The 15,723-nt window shown below is 47.6% G+C and overlaps 2 protein-coding genes across 2 annotated transcripts; one reads left to right on the top strand and one right to left on the bottom strand.

The window, feature by feature from the left end:
- Positions 1-422: 422 nt before the first annotated feature.
- PDE12 (phosphodiesterase 12) lies at positions 423-4,866 on the top strand. Its single transcript, XM_082060295.1, has 3 exons — positions 423-1,697; positions 2,728-2,806; positions 3,537-4,866. Exons 1-3 carry the CDS (start codon positions 444-446, stop codon positions 3,977-3,979), a joined length of 1,776 nt encoding a protein of 591 aa, XP_081916421.1. The 5' UTR covers positions 423-443; the 3' UTR covers positions 3,980-4,866.
- Positions 4,867-5,708: 842 nt separating this feature from the next.
- On the bottom strand, positions 5,709-14,877 carry ARF4 (ARF GTPase 4). The gene is made up of 6 exons (XM_082060298.1): positions 14,528-14,877; positions 9,625-9,705; positions 9,050-9,159; positions 7,907-7,978; positions 7,407-7,532; positions 5,709-6,658 (listed from the first exon to the last, which is right to left on the bottom strand). The coding sequence occupies exons 1-6, from the start codon at positions 14,592-14,594 to the stop codon at positions 6,572-6,574; spliced, it is 543 nt and encodes a 180-aa protein (XP_081916424.1). The 5' UTR covers positions 14,595-14,877; the 3' UTR covers positions 5,709-6,571.
- Positions 14,878-15,723: the final 846 nt, after the last annotated feature.

Here is a 15,723-nt window from a genome sequence, read left to right as displayed (position 1 = left end):
AAACCCTAAACCCTTAGTATCGAGATATTAATCCCTAAGCAGCTTGCACCCATCTGCGCGTTATGTGGGCAACCAACCCCCTTTCCGGCAGCCGTCTGCCAGGGGACGCGAGAGCTCTCCTGAGGAGACGGGTTTCGCTGCTGAGGGAACAAACCCCGCTGCTTCTCCAGCCAGTCTCGGCCCGTGCGGGCGGGTTAATCGCTGAGAAATGGGTCAAAAACACAGGAGAGAGAGCGAGAGCAAAGCGGCGGCGGCACCTCAGCCGCGCTGAGGCGATAACGCTCCCGCGCGCCGGCAACGGCCCAAGCGCGAGCTGCAACCGTTGGCTGCGCCGCGCGAGCAGCGCCGCTTGGGGGCGTAGCTCCGCCCACCCCCGCGAGGAGCCGGCGCGTGTCGTCACTTCCTGTCGCGCCTCTCGGAAGCGGGACCCGGGCGCCGGCCCCATGTGGCAGCGACTCCGCTCCGCCCTCCGGAGGCTCCGCGGCTCGGCCGCCGCCTCCCCGGCCGGCGGGGCTCGCCCGCCCGCCGGCGCCATGGAGCGGGCCGTGGTGCGCTGCGTGCCCTCCGAGCCCAAGCTGAGCCTGCGGTTCGTGCTCCCCGACGGCAGCGCCAAGCACATGCAGCGGGACCAGGCGGAGCCGCTGGGCCGGGCGCTGGCCCGCATCGCCACCAACGCCGCCAAGGGCCCTACCAAGGCGGCCAAGAAGGGCAAGAAGGCGCGGGCGGAGGGCGGCCCGGCGGGGGAGGCCGCGGCGCTGCCGGCCGTGCGGCTGTTCTCCCGGGACGGGGCGGCGGTGGGCGCGGAGGTGCCGAACGCGGCGGCCTGGCAGGACGGCTCGGTGCTGCACATCGGGGCCGCGCGGTACCGCGTGGAGCGCAACCCGCCCGCGCTCACCGAGCTGCAGCTGCCGCGCTCGCTGCTCGCCGGCTTCCCCGTGTGCCCCAAGGTGAGCGCCGAGTTCGCCGCCCCGGAGCACTGCCTGTTCCGCTGGTACCGCGAGCGGCGGCCCGCGCCCGGCGGGGAGGCGGCGGGGAGCGAGGCCGGGCCGGGCTGGGTGGAGGCGGCGGCCGCCGAGCGCGTTTTCACGCCGTCCAACGCGCTGGTGGGGCTGCGGCTGAAGCTGCGCTGCACGCCCGGGGACGGGGCGCAGCGCTACGGGCCGCCCTGCGAGGTGGAGAGCAGCGGGCCCGTGGAGGCCGGGCCCGGCGCCTGCACCTTCGACCCCCGGCACCTCTACACCGGCAGGGTCTGCGGGGACCGCGCCGTGCGCGCCGTCTCCTACAACATCCTGGCCGACACCTACGCCCAGACCGAGTTCTCCCGCACCGTGCTCTACCCCTACTGCGCCCCGTACGCCCTGGAGCTCGACTACCGGCAGAACCTCCTCAAGAAGGAGCTGGCGGGTTACAACGCCGACCTCATCTGCCTGCAAGAGGTGGATAAGTCTGTGTTCGTGGACAGCTTGGCTCCGGCCCTGGATGCTTTTGGACTCGAAGGGCTGTTCAGGATCAAGGAGAAGCAGCACGAAGGCCTGGCCACTTTCTACCGCAGGGCCAAGTTCAGCCTCCTTAGCCAGCACGACATAGCGTTCAGCGACGCGCTGCTCTCGGACCCGCTGCACAAGGAGTTGTGCGATAGGCTGGCCAAGTACCCCCTGGTGCAGGAGAAGGTGCTGCAGAGATCATCTGTGCTGCAGGTACCGGCTCCTGCGCATGTTCTGCATCTTTCCTTCCCCTCGCGCTTCCCGCTGGCAGGTGCAGCCACGCTGGGTTTGCTGAGCGTCAAACATACGTAACAGTGATACCTTCTCTGTTGGCCAGGGTAATGAATAGAGCAGAACAGCAGCTTAGGAGAAAGAACAAGATATCGAGACTTTTCTGAACTGGGTATATGGAATTAGCAAAATTTGGTAAAAAAGGCAAAATTATTCTCTTTAAGATGAACCTCTGTTGAGGTTCTAGGCCACGGTTTGATTCATGGTTGGTGGTGTTGGCTGCCAAGCTTTTCACTCCTTCCTTACTCTCATGTGTCAGAATATGTATTTGATAAAACCTAAATCTTATAAATCAGTTGTAAATGAGATTAAGTTATTTTCGCTTGCCTTAATGATGCCACTACACAAAGTGACAGTAGGGAGAGAAATACAGTCGGATGAGTTTGTGAGCGTATTGATGCTGGTGGGTTTGTGTAACTGCAGATGTGTAAGATCAACATCTGTGTCAGGAATTTCAGAGACGCTCATTGGTGAGTTTCCTGCTCATGGACTGAGTAGGACTAACGGGCGGCCCTTGATAACTGAAATCAACTCTGAATTTGCGTTCAGTTTAACAACTAGGCAATGCTGGTTTGCTTGCTGAAACCAGAGATGCAGCTCCGATTCTGTTGCAGAGGTGGGAGAATAGAAAATAAAAGTAGTTAAGAATGGTACAGCATTAGGAACATCTCATGAAAAAATATGGAATGGATTGAAGGAAAGAATATGGCCAAACCAGATGCTTATTAACAAAAAGAATGTTTGTCAAATACCTGGATGTATTGATAATGTTGGATATATATTTATTGGCTGATACTCAGACCAGATAAATAGACTTGAATTAGGAGCTGTACTGTTTATCAGTTATAAGTGTCAGTTCTTGGAGCTGGATTGCCATAAAGGCATAAGCATTTTAAGAATATATATAACCTCTTCATTTAAGGCTTATCAAAGATTGCTTTTTCTCTTGAAGGTTTCAGTTCTTCAGTCTACAACCGATCCTTCCAGGAAGATCTGTGTAGCCAATACCCATCTCTACTGGCACCCAAAAGGTAATTTTGTCATGTTCCTGTATGTAGGATAACTGGGTTTGTAAAGGTTTTTTCCCTTCCTGGGGAGAACAGATTTCCCCCCGCTCTTTTGCAGCTGTAACCTTTTCTTCTGGAGTGCAGGGTTTCCTGCCTTGCTTCTTGTCTAGATGCATCAAGCCAGGCTGCTCTGTCTGATTATTTCTTCATTTTCCTTAGAGTCAGATTGTTCTAGTCTGCCTGGAAGTCAGTAAAATGCAGCTGAGAACAAGTCATGTTACACACAATTTGCACACAGAGCAGACCGTGAAACAGAGCTGGCTTTGTGTGTGCTCACGGCTTCCCCGTCTGCTGTACCTGAAGGACGTACACTGGGGTATTGCCAGAACGGCAACCACATCGGGCTCCAGGAGCTTTTAGAAGAAATTCTTCTCTCTTAAATCAGTCTTGGTTTGGTTCTGTGCCTTGTAGGAACACTGTTATGATGGTTCCCCCCCAATGGAAAGCTGCTGTGATGTTCACGGTTCAGAGTTCTTGCATGTGTGTTTAAATTAAATCATTGCCACTCTAAAACTTTCATAGTCACAAACTTCAAAGACTTCTTTATTTATGAAAACTATTCTAAAGTCTAGCGCACAGAAACCTTGCAATGAGATCATTGTTTCAGAGCTGCGCAGGGAAGGTGCCTAAAGAGCAACTTCGAAAATTCCTCCAGTGTTACTGTGAAGCATTTAACAGGTTTTTATGTTCGTAGGTGGGAACATCCGTCTCATCCAAATCGCCGTAGCCTTGTCTCACATCAGGCACGTAGCGTGCGATTTGTATCCCAGCATTCCCATCATATTCTGCGGAGACTTCAACAGCACGCCGTCGTCGGGAACGTACAGCTTCATCAGCAGCGGCCGCGTGGCCGAGGACCACGAGGACTGGGGCTCCAGCGGCGAGGACGAGCGGTGCAGCATGGCCCTGCGCCACCCCTTGCAGCTGCTCAGCGCCTGCGGGGAGCCCGCCTACACGAACTACGTGGGGGGGTTCCACGGCTGCCTGGACTACATTTTCATCGACAGAACCGCTCTGGAGGTTGAACAGGTCATTCCGCTGCCCAGTCATGAAGAAGTCACAACGCATCAGGCTTTGCCAAGCGTTTCACATCCTTCTGATCATATAGCACTAGTGTGTGACTTGAAGTGGAAATAAATGAGCTCTTGCGTGGTGCTTTTCGAGGTTTTCAAATGGAATTGAACTGAGTTTACACCCTGGCTTGTAGGCTACCAAAAGGGAAGTCAGAACAATTACTGAAAAGTTCATGTGTTTAATGGTTCTGAGTATTATCACACTGCTCAGAATATTTGCATGACTTTTCCCTTCCCTTTTTATATCCTAGTAAGAAAAACATATTTAAGACAGGGGGGTTGAAAATTGGATTATCTTATACCTTTTTATTCGTGTTTTTAAAGAATTAAGAATTATTTTGATAAAAGATATTAATTTAATCTGATTTCTATGACAGTGTACAAACTGAACCCTGCTCAATTCAGAACCAAACGCAGAACCTGAAAACAAATGGGTTGAGTTGATCAACCTCATTGTCATTACTGTCCTGACAATTCTTAAAATTAAGTCCAGAAATTGGTGTGTTCACCATTACTTTTTAGTAAGTGGGATGAACAATGTACTTGTACCTACTACCTTCTGAGAAGATGCTCATTAACTGTCAGGGACTGGTTGCAGGGAGATCAGAGTTTCTTTAAAAAGAAACTCAAGTGACTTACAGACCTTCACCACAATTGTTCTATTTTGTTCCTCTATTGCACACAAAGGCCCAAATTTTTACTAGTGCTTTTACCCACATTTTTTCCTTCTAGAAATAGCCTCGGCTTCCCTGTTTTCTAAGAGATCATTTGGGTGTGGGGAAATGTGTTTTATCTGTACCGTCACTGAATGTGTTGGAGGGCTTGGATCATTTAACAAGCTTCTTTCCCTGCATCATTGGTCCATGTTAAACAGCATTTGAAAACCATTTCACTAGATCTCCCTCTTTCACCCAATAAAGTTCCCTTTTCAAGGGTCTGTCTTTTTTTCTAGTTACTAGTGTGTGTCGTGGCAAAGTGAGTCCACCCAGGCTGACAGGAGCTGTGGACCCCACACTTGCACAGCTACTCACCTGCACTCACCCAACTCTGTTTTCTACTGGAACCAGGGAGTCACTTTCTTTAGTGTATTGCTGAGGGCTGTTGGCCGTGGCTCTTGCGGTGGTACCTGCTGGACTGTGCAATGAAATCGTGCTTTGGGTTCCTAATGACATTAATAGAATATTTCAGTTGGAAGATTGGGCCATATGTGCACCCATGCAGCAGAAGAACACTTCAAAATACCTAGTAGCAGCAGTCTCAAAAACACATTTAAATTAAGTCTTTTATACTACAGAGGTAGAAGGGGCCAGAAACATGGCAGTAGACAGTACTAGTTGCATAGAACTGATTTTTTGGGGTGACTATCACCATTTTTATAATGTTCTAGCCACCACCACAACTGGTGATTCTCCTGCCAGAACCCAGGCTGGTTTCTCAGTGCAGATACAAGCATGAGGCAGACATGCATGCTTTCCAGGTAGTTCCAATTTGTTTTATTACACTTTTTGTAACTGTTTCTTTCATATCTGGACATCTTAAAAAGGAATTCTAGAGTTACAACTTCAAAAGACACCTACAGAACTCTCCAAGTCTTGAGGACACTGCTCTACTGTACCATAGACAACTTTGTTGCCCACTTCCCATGTCCTGAATACATGGTCCTGAACAAGAGAAAAATCTGAGACTGATGTTCACATTCAAGCTGCAGGAAAGCTCAGTAGAGCAAGAAAAAATAAGTGATTAACCTGCAGGTTAAACTACTTCAGGAATCAAGAAGAGCATACACAGAACTATACATTTTATCATTTTATTAGGAATAATTCCAAGTGGGTTATGAAGAAACTAATCCATTGAGTTTGATGAATTTTCCAAAATTTCTTTATGAAGATATGTTCACCAACAAACAGTAAAACTTCAGCAGAACTATTATACACTGGGCAAAAATAGTCAGGCTGATACCAAAAAGCAACATGCAACATAAAAAAGAGATACAATATAAAGGAAGACAATCTGCTGAATATTAAAAACAACCTCAACATGAGCTCTTCGCAACCAGCACAGAACTATTCTACCCATCAAATCCAATTCACACAAAGGCAAGTTGGGCTGGTAGAACCCAAGGTTTAATGAACTGTTCCTCAGTGCAGTAGATTCGTATAGTGTTTTAGAGCATGTCCTTGGCTGGAACAAGCAGTACTAGGAATTCTTTTTGGCAAGGGAGAGAAATAAATACATACGGAATGCTACATTTGTTAAATCAGCAGACTGTCTGAGGAATGAAACAGGGCATCAGTAAACTAAAAGTAGCGGGGAGAAAAAAATTTAAAACATTAATTTATTTGGGCTCAAAGAGTATTCAAAACAGATCGGAAAGATGTCACAATAACTATATTCAGGCATTTAGGCTAACGAGGGAATAAAATCAGAAGATACACTTTTTCCAAGTTAAGGAGATTTTTACCCAAGCATATTGCTACCTTTGCAACATGTAGCTCGGTAAACAATAATTGGCAACAAAATAAGTTGAAACGCTGTAAGATCCTGCCCAAATACCAGTTCCAGATACTGTAATAACCAAGATGCAAACTAATTTTGTTGTAACAAGCCTAGACCACTTATATCAAACATGTCCCTGGTGAGAGTCATCCAGTTGGAGTTAACGTTTCGAGAGCTCGTTTGACAGCCAGTCGAGTCCCTCGTACAGACCAGTTCCTTGCGTAGCACAGGTAGCCTGGACATACCACTGTCAACGCAGAACACACACAACGTTACACTTAAAAACTGACAGGAGTGCAAGCTATGTTATCACAGTAGGTGATGCCTGGACACGCTCTAATAGTGTTCGTCAAACACTGCTTTGCACTGTAAGTAGAGTCAATGTTGAACAGATGGTACTTTCACAACTTTTGGAAAGTATATATCAGTAGGTGGGATTCAGACACGACCCAAACGCTCAGTGTTGGCCCACAAATGCCAGGACACTGTTTAATGCACTGAGAAACAAATACAGAACTTGCATTTGGTTTATAAGCTGAAAAATAGCTCCTTGTTTTTGAAAGACTGCTCTTCAGGAAATGGACATGGAACTATCTAAATTAACGTACTTCTAAAACACCTTGCAGAGATGTAATCTTAGCGTGTCGACACAGACATGAAGCGAGTATTAGAGAATGACAGACGGTTTCTGTGAAGCATCCCCACGGAAAGCCCACAAACACGTCTGAGAGCTGTATTCAGTGACAGCCTGGAATATCTGTATTTTTCCAGGAAAAGGTCAGAGATGAAACACCTGCAAGAGCTGCACACACTGGATCATACTTCTAATCACTTACCTTGAACAAGGACCTTAAACTACGTACTACGGAGTTTAATAGCAGGCCCACGAATCTTTCTACAGAAGTAGATGAAAACTTCCCTTTACGATGAGATTATGTTTATGATATATAATTAAGGCAGACGAGAGTTCAGGACCCCGGAGGTTTAGCACTTACAGTTCTGTTACGCAGAGACTGAAGCCCTAGTTTATCTGTCATTTCACTGATTGCCATGGCATTGGGCAGGTCCTGCTTGTTGGCAAACAGCAGCAGCACCGCATCTCGCAGCTCATCCTCCTGGAGCTACAGAAAAAAGCCTCACGTTATTCAATCAGCCCACTTAAGTACTTCAGTTACTTCAACAAGCACTAAAGAAAGCTGAACACTGATTTAAGGGTTATAAACACTCATTCTTGTTCATGAAGTCATTAGTAAGTACTTACTGAAATCCAACGAGTACCCAACAGAACATCTCCTACAAGTAAGATGTTCTTTCTTAATCTGCTGCATTTGTCTTCATGTTTTATGAAGGAACATTCTGACACGTCAGTGGTTCTGAGCTAAAGCTCTACACAGCTGCAGTCACAACGCTGCACTATGTGACACAGAATTACCAGAATATTATCAAAACCACGACCAAGTGTAACAATTATATTTCACAAGGTATTGACATTTACCATTTTCTGCAGCTCTTCTGCGGCTTCCTGGATTCTCTCTCTGTCATTGCTGTCTACCACAAAAATGAGGCCCTGTGAGAAGATAGGCAGTTTTAAAAAAACAAAGGAAACATACGGTATTATTTAAAACAAATAAACTCTGAATATTGTGACTGTCCCCTCTCTTAGATATGCAAATTTGTCAGAAATCACTGTTTAAGCAATGCAAGATGTTTGTCTGAACGACTACATAATACATTTAAACTGCAAAATAAAGCTAGACCTAAATTAAAAAAATATGTCAGTTTATAAATCAGTGCATGAGTCAGTTTGCAATTAAAAAAAGACAAGACACCAGTAGTTTTGGTCTGAAAACCTTACATTTTATCATTCAGGAAAACAGAAGCATCTTTTAAAAATGTTTTGTAATAGGGCTGAAAAAGGAACTGAACTGCAGTACTACTCTGTTCACAACTGTACTGTGCCAGCTCCTTTTTGTCAATCCACAGTTCCCTGTTTTTCTGCACCAATCGCATCCATTACGCTACATAGAAGGTTCTTGGAAACAATTCTATACTCAACACAGAAAACAAAAATCCAGTCCCAAAGTTTCCTGATACTGATAAGCAACACACCTCACTACTTGTCAACTAAAAGAATCGCATTTGTCACCAAAAATGACAGCGGTCCCATCGATATGAAGCTGATGCTTTCTAATCAATCAGTAACAAGATCTTGATATTTTTAGATACTCATCGTACTGAATACCCTGACATAGCACAGTAAAGCTGTAGATTTTGAGGCTGATTAGAAAAAAGAATATGCAGAAGGGTGCTTAGCCCACAACATTTCTTACGTATACGCCAATGCCAGTTCAAATAGATCAAAGCACAGATAGGGCAGATTGGGTGAGTTCCTCCCGAACCAACCAGGGGCTCTGGCACATTGCAGAACCCCCAGGGATCCCCAACCCTTCAGCCTCAGGACTAGACCCGACCCCTTCAGGGTGACAGACCAGCTTCACCTACAATAAAACCTGGGCATCCCTTCGAGCTTTGCAGGAGTGAGGAGCCTTTCTGACACGAAGGGACAGAAAACAACTGCCTGTGTATAACAAGACCCTAGAAAACAGGCCTTCAATGGTTACCATCTCAGAGCTCCTACCTGCGTGTTCTGGAAATAATGCCTCCAAAGAGGTCTAATTTTATCTTGACCACCAACATCCCAAACTGTGAAACAAATGTTTTTATATTCTACTGTTTCCACGTTAAAACCTAAAAGAAAAAAAAGAGTCAAGCAGTTAGAAATAGTTCACACTAGTGTTAAAACGTAATTATAATCATCTTAAAGACAGTTACTACCTAAGTTGTATTTATCCCAAATTTATATGAAATAACTTATGAGAACTGAATTGCCAGATCGAGAAGAAAATCGACTGAAGGGAAAGAAATAATAAATTAACCAATAAATTCCACCTTTGGTTCAGCAAGACTTTGATCCACGTGGTGTTTGGGGGAAGTACTGGTACTTAACTGGGTCCTGTACCCCGAGCTACCGGCCATGGTCACAACGGGATTCTGCTCTGACGCAGTTTTGTTGGGGCGGAACCAGAAACACCACGTTTGCCTTGATTCCTACACTAACAGCAAAGACACAAACCCCTACACTCTTCACAAGCCCGACTCTACAACACAAATTCAGAGTAACAAGAAATAAGATATCGGAATTTGTTATCTTACCAATAGTAGGAATTGTGGTGACAATTTCTCCTAGTTTCAGTTTATAAAGAATAGTTGTTTTACCAGCAGCATCCAAACCAACTAGAATAAACAGAAAACTTGATTTAGTTCACAATATGACAGTCGTATTTAAAAATACAGAAATATTCCATTTTGCATGCAGAGTGCTTTTCTGAGCAGAAAACTTTTCAAACGCTCTTAAATCATTGTTGATATTCTACTTTGTTTCTCCCCATCTCCTCTACCCAGCATCAAGAGAGAATAAGCAATTAGCATTTGTGTTACCGAAGTTTCCTCATTCACTTTGACAGTCTCTTCTAAGGCAGGATGGTTTTAAATGTTCAGGAACCAGCAGCACGCAGTTTGTGAGCGATCACGTTTGTTACTCGGCACCCACGCTGGGGAAGGTCTCGCTCACTCAGTGTTCAGCTATGGCCGGTTTCACACGCAACCGAACCTACAGGAGTTGGCTTTATCCACAGAAATCACTTCAGTCTCCCTCATTCCAGCCCCTTATCCCTTTGCCAAAACATTTATTTTGCACTGACAAAGACACGGACGTTAGGACACTCCTGTTGTCCCTCCAGGTGTACTCCAAGGGCTGTAACTCTTCTTTGGGATATCACTTTATTCATGGAGATCCACTAGGACACTTTCTTCAGGAGCATCCACTTTAAAGACCTTCTGCACTGAAATTTGCTCTTGTGTTTCTCCAACAAACCTTAAGCTTGCTGGTTTGCAGTGTAAGCTACACGGTAAATAAGTAATCCTTAAAAAAAAGACCCAAACAAAACAACCCACCACAAACTGGAGCCTCAGAGAGATTTTTTGAGAGGCATCACTAACATCACAGGCACACACCGTAGCTCCCTACACCTGCTTGTGCAATTGCTTATTGATGACTATTTCAGAACAGATAAGGGCAACTAAGAACAGAATTCTTTCTGTTAGAATCTAACGCTAACACATAATTCCCTAAATAAACAGTACGTCTATTTGCAAAACTTAAAATAGGAAACAAAATTTTGCCCAAACAAAAATAAAAAAACTCCAATAATAAGTAATACTTGCACAAGAAAACAAATGTTATCCTTGTTTGATAACATTCTTAAGTGCTGAGTTAATTTCGTACTTGTTGACCACAATATATTAAGCTTCAAGTGGTTTGATGACTTGACTATTAATAAGAGAACTGTTTCCTCAGCATTGCAATGAAATGGAATTCAAAATTACCTGCTTATTCAGAATGAAACCCAACTCTTAAAAAAACACTCCTCCTCAAGACACAAACTGCTGTTACAGCAAACTAGTTAAAACCCCCTATCTGTAATTGTCCTACATTCTGATGCTGTGAACAGGATTATACAGGCCAATGCAGCTTCCTTGCTATTGCCACTGCGTGTTAACAAGTTTTTCTAATTGTTAATGATGTGGAAGCAGAGGGGAAAAATGAAAGCTGCCATCAAAACCGAAGCTCCTTGAGAGGTGGCAACTCCCCAAACGCTCAAATTAAAATGTCAGAGTTTTGAGTTTGCTATTGTGTTGGTCTCTTTTAGAACGACACACAAGCACCAACCAAAAAAATACAGGATGCAGCAGAAGTTTCACAAGAGCTTGCAAGCCATGAAACTCGTCAATGTGAGCGTTTCCCCAGAGCAATAACGTGTCAGGAAGCCTTAGAAAACGCTTTACGCGAACTCTGAAAACCTCAAATACACTACCGATACTGAAAACCAATGTTCTTCATAGCACAAAGCTTGAAGTCGAATGCTATTCTCACACAGCTCACCGTTATCATTGGTAGGATGCCTACATCTTTACAAGAAAACACGTATCGCATATATGCATTATATGTGATGGTTTTCCAGTAAATGAACATTAAGATCGTTTAGCAAACCATCAGTTAAAGTTCTACATACAAACTCTCCTCCCACCCTCCAAAACCCCCAAACAGTTATCAGTAGAACAAACCCTGACAGGATTTGTTAAAATTAGCAACCAAAAAGAGATGGTGTCATCTACATAAATGTAGTGTATTTAGGGGTTATACTAAAGATATAGATAACACCAAAAAAAAAAAAAAAGCTAGTCTCATTTCAAAGAATACACATATGGTACCGAGAACCATTTGAAGATATGACTCAGAGTTAAGAAAGTAGAAACTACTCAAGACTTCTCAGCTCTCCCCAGTTGAAGCGCTGACCGCCCGGCTCTCCGCCCCGCGGCCACCGCGGCGGGTTGGCAGGCGGCGTGAGCTGTGCAAACAGCGCCCAGGGACCGCGGCTGCTCAAATCCGCTCTTATCCGCAGATCTACCCGAGTTGCTGGACTTTGCACCGAGGCAGGTGAGCTCTGGAGACGGGTTTGCTCCTTCTGGCTGCACACCTGGGACAGCGGCTTCTCACTGAGGGGAGGCAACTGCTGCAAACCACCAGCACCCTGTTTTCAAAAACGGCCTCTTTTAGCCAAACTGCAAATCTTATGAAGTCTCAACAAGCAAGTCATCAAGAGCATAGCCTCCATTCGTTCTTCTTACACCAATTCGCCATGTACTGCTCTTTTTAGAACAAGAAATTCTAGAGCACCAAATCAGATTTAATCTTTTGAGCTGCTAGGAAGTGTAACTATTGCTTGTAGTAGTCCAAGAGTAACCACACGTTCACATTCGCAGTGGAACACTAAATGTCAATCTATGAGCTACTTCCATGCCAGAAAGCTGAAGCTGACTTAATAATCAAGATTAAAACCTAAGTCTTTAACCCCCAAATAATGTAAATTTCCAGTTCCACATTTCACTCTGATCCTGCTGCATTACTGCCCACTGACAGGGCTGAGGAGCAAGAATCCTGATGTAGGGTATGACAGCAGCAGTACCACAAAGCATTCAGGTAACAAAGTACAAATGAGAAGCACTTGCAACCATTTATCTTTAAACTGAGTCAAACATCCTCTTCCTGTAGCTGGAGAAAACCCATCTCCCAGGCTTTGTGTGGCTGTCACGAGCAGCGTGGTTCCCAGCCCCTCACTCCTCAGAATGTTTTATTCACAGCCTGTCAGGCGCTTCTCAACCTCCAGATCGCAGCTCACCTGGCCTGGGAACACCACCCTGTGACCACATCACCTTCCTCATTCACCCGCTTTCCTCGGTGGCTGATTATTAAGCTGCCTTAGTTATCACAGCACAGAGCTGCATTTAAACCACAGATGCAGAAAAATTGAGAACTGACTTCTAAAACAGAACCCACATCAACACCAAGAGATTTTGGTTGTCAGACTGAGACTTCCAAAATTTACTATAGAATAGTGTGTTGCTGCTTCCAAAATGAATATTTCCCATATTCAGAGAAGGGGTGTGGAGGGGGAGCTTCTACTGCATGTAACCGATTCATGACATCATGACATTCATGTTACAATCAAAAGCCAGCTTAAAGTAATAAAATTAATGAATCCCAATTTACTACAGGTTTGTATTTCTTCACTTTTACCTTTATACCACTTCTCTCGCACAGACACTGTCTCATCCTACAATCAAGCTCATCTGAAGATTTTACTTCATTCATTTCGAGTCATAGGAAGAGTCTGGCTGTGAGACAGTCAAATCACCTCCTTGAAACCAACAGATGTACTAAGTTGTCTCGAAGACAAAAATTACTCACATTATTTTGAAATGGATAAAGCGTCTCTAATTTCAAACAGACAAGATACAATAAAAGTTACTGTGCATGCAATAAAGAATCCTGTCATCACAAAATGTATGGAGAACGTGGAACATTATAATTTAAAAAGCTGCATTGCTGTGTCTGCTGTGCACACCCAGGCAGCGTTAAGGATCAGCATCGTGCCCAGTTTCATGGTCAGGGCCCAGCTCTGTTGCCGGCTACACCAAAATGAGCACTTCGTGTAATTTCTTAGGACAAACCACTTCAGTCAATGGCCATGAATCAAGTTCCAGACACTCGGTAACAGAATATGAGAAAAATTAGGGGGTTAAGATCTGTTTGTGCACAAATCTTGTGGGGGTGGGCAGGTGGGTGGAAGAGCTGAAGCGGGGGAGGAAATACAGAAGCAGGGTGTGCTGGCTTTGACCTTCTCCACTATAATCTTGCAGTAACAATCTTCAAGAGCCACTGGCTTCAAACCTTAACACAGTCCATGTCAAGAGAACTGCAGCCTAATTATAAATGAATAATTATGGACAGATAGTAAAACTAAGTAAACACTGAAGAAAGAAAAAAAAGCAGCCTAAAGGGTTTCATGGTTTAGTGCATGAAGTTCGGGAGAATTCAAGTGCACAGATGCTGTATTGAAACGGCCTTTCACAAGAGACACAGGCACCGTAGTTACCGAAAATCGGCCATTATACGGCAGTTTCTTTATCTCTCGGTGTTGAACACACCCGGCTTTGTCCCGCTCTGCGGGGACAGTCCCGGTGCCGGGGCAGCCGGGGCGCGAACCGCGCAGGGGCCGCCCCGCTCGGCCCCGCGGCCCCGGCGGCACCTCCCGCAGTTCCATCTTTGTTCTACGTTGTGCTCCGGCCCAACGCGAGCGGAAACGCAGGTGCCGGGGAAGGGGCCGCCCGGCGGCTCTGCCCCTCACTGCCCAGCGCGGCCGGGGGACAAGGAGCCGAGCGGCCGGCGGAGAAGGAAGGGCGGCCACACCGCCATCCCGCCCCTTCCCCGCCGCTCCTTCACTTCCCACGGCCTCGCAAGCCCTGAGGAAGGGGACACAGGGGTGTCCCGGCTCCCACACCCCGCGACGGGACAAACCTCCCCTGCCCGGAGCCCGCGGCCTCCCCTCCCCCACCGCGCCCGTGAGGGAGCGGGCGGGCCCGGCCGGGCTGGGCCGAACGGCTGCGGCCGCCGAGCTCCGGGGGGCGGCGGCTGCGCGCCGCGCTCGCCCCTTACCCATGAGGATGCGCATCTGCTTCTTGCCGAAGAGGCGTGAGAAGAGCGAGGAGATGGTGAGGCCCATGGCGGCTCCGGCGGGCGCTGGGCGGCGGCGCAGGCGGCGGGAGAAGGGCGGCGAGCGCCGGGCTGCGCGGCGGATCCCTCCGCGAGCGAGGAGGCGGCCGAGCTGCGGCGTTCGCCCGGCGGCGCCGACTTATTAAGGCGCAGGCGGCAGCAAGGACGGCGGAGCTGCTGCTGCGCGACCGGGAAACCTCGCTCGCTCGTTCTCTGCCACGTCACGCTCGCCCCGGCCGCCCGGCTCCAACGCGGACAAAATCACGTCACGCTCGCCACATCCCCCGGCGGCGGCACCGCCCTCCGCCGCACGGCCCGAGCGCCCAACGGCGGCACGGACTACAACTCCCAGCAGGCACCGCGCCCGCTCCGCGCCCCGCTCGGCCGGGCGGTTGCCGCTAGTGCATGATGGGGGGTGTAGTTGCGGTCGGACATCCGGCCTCGCCGTGGCTTCCGGCCGCCCCGGGCGAGGCGGAGCGCGGCATGCCGGGAAGTGTAGTCCGCCGGGCCGAGCCGCTCCCCAGGCCAGGGCCCCGCACCGCCGGGCCCGGGAATTCACCTCACTGCCCGCTGTGCGCAGGCTGAGGCGCCACAGCCAGCACGCTCTCCTCACCAAGGCCCGAAGGACACTTGAGAACAAGACAGAGAAATGGGGGGTTCGGGACAAAACAAATACCAAGGAGCAACAGAGCCAGGTCATTCAAAAACCAAACCGAACCCCACGGAACTCTGTCCCTGAACGCTGGTGACTGCTGGATCTGCTTCTTAACACTGTTTCTATGACCTGGACGCTGCACAGAGTCCCAGGGCTGCACCATGGAGACCAAACCCGGGATCTTGGCACCAGAACCCACACGGGCTCTGGGCCAGGAAGCAGCAGATACAGCGAAGTAACCCAGGAATAAAACCAGAAGAATCCGCGGTTCATTAGAAACATGCCATTTTTTGAGAGGTGTGATTGATTTCATAACCAGCTGGAACAGCTTCTTTCACAGCTACTGCAAAAATCCCATAGCAGGGTAGTAATTAAATCTGGGGCAACGCAAGAGGAGCTGCATTGAGCACTGAAGCGGCTGAGCTCTCTGGCCCAGGGACCCCCTGGCTCAACCAAAAGCCCTCGGATTTTCAAGGGAGGTATC

This window comes from Streptopelia decaocto (genome assembly GCF_964273445.1).
Source record: "Streptopelia decaocto genome assembly, chromosome: 8".
Taxonomy (NCBI): Eukaryota; Metazoa; Chordata; class Aves; order Columbiformes; family Columbidae; genus Streptopelia; species Streptopelia decaocto.
The sequence above is the reverse complement of the archived record's forward strand: the minus strand, read 5'-3'. Positions and strand labels throughout refer to the sequence as shown.

Excerpts from the sequence above, each read along its gene's own strand:
- PDE12 (XM_082060295.1), top strand. The coding sequence starts at position 444 with ATGTGGCAGCGACTCCGCTCCGCCCTCCGGAGGCTCCGCGGCTCGGCC. Across the intron at positions 1,698-2,727 it reads AGAGATCATCTGTGCTGCAG|GTTTCAGTTCTTCAGTCTAC; the intron begins GTACCGGCTCCT and ends TTTCTCTTGAAG. Across the intron at positions 2,807-3,536 it reads TCTCTACTGGCACCCAAAAG|GTGGGAACATCCGTCTCATC; the intron begins GTAATTTTGTCA and ends TTATGTTCGTAG.
- ARF4 (XM_082060298.1), bottom strand. The coding sequence starts at position 14,594 with ATGGGCCTCACCATCTCCTCGCTCTTCTCACGCCTCTTCGGCAAGAAG. Across the intron at positions 7,979-9,049 it reads ATTATTTCCAGAACACGCAG|GGCCTCATTTTTGTGGTAGA; the intron begins GTAGGAGCTCTG and ends ATCTTCTCACAG. Across the intron at positions 6,659-7,406 it reads AGTCTCTGCGTAACAGAACT|TGGTATGTCCAGGCTACCTG; the intron begins GTAAGTGCTAAA and ends CTGCGTTGACAG.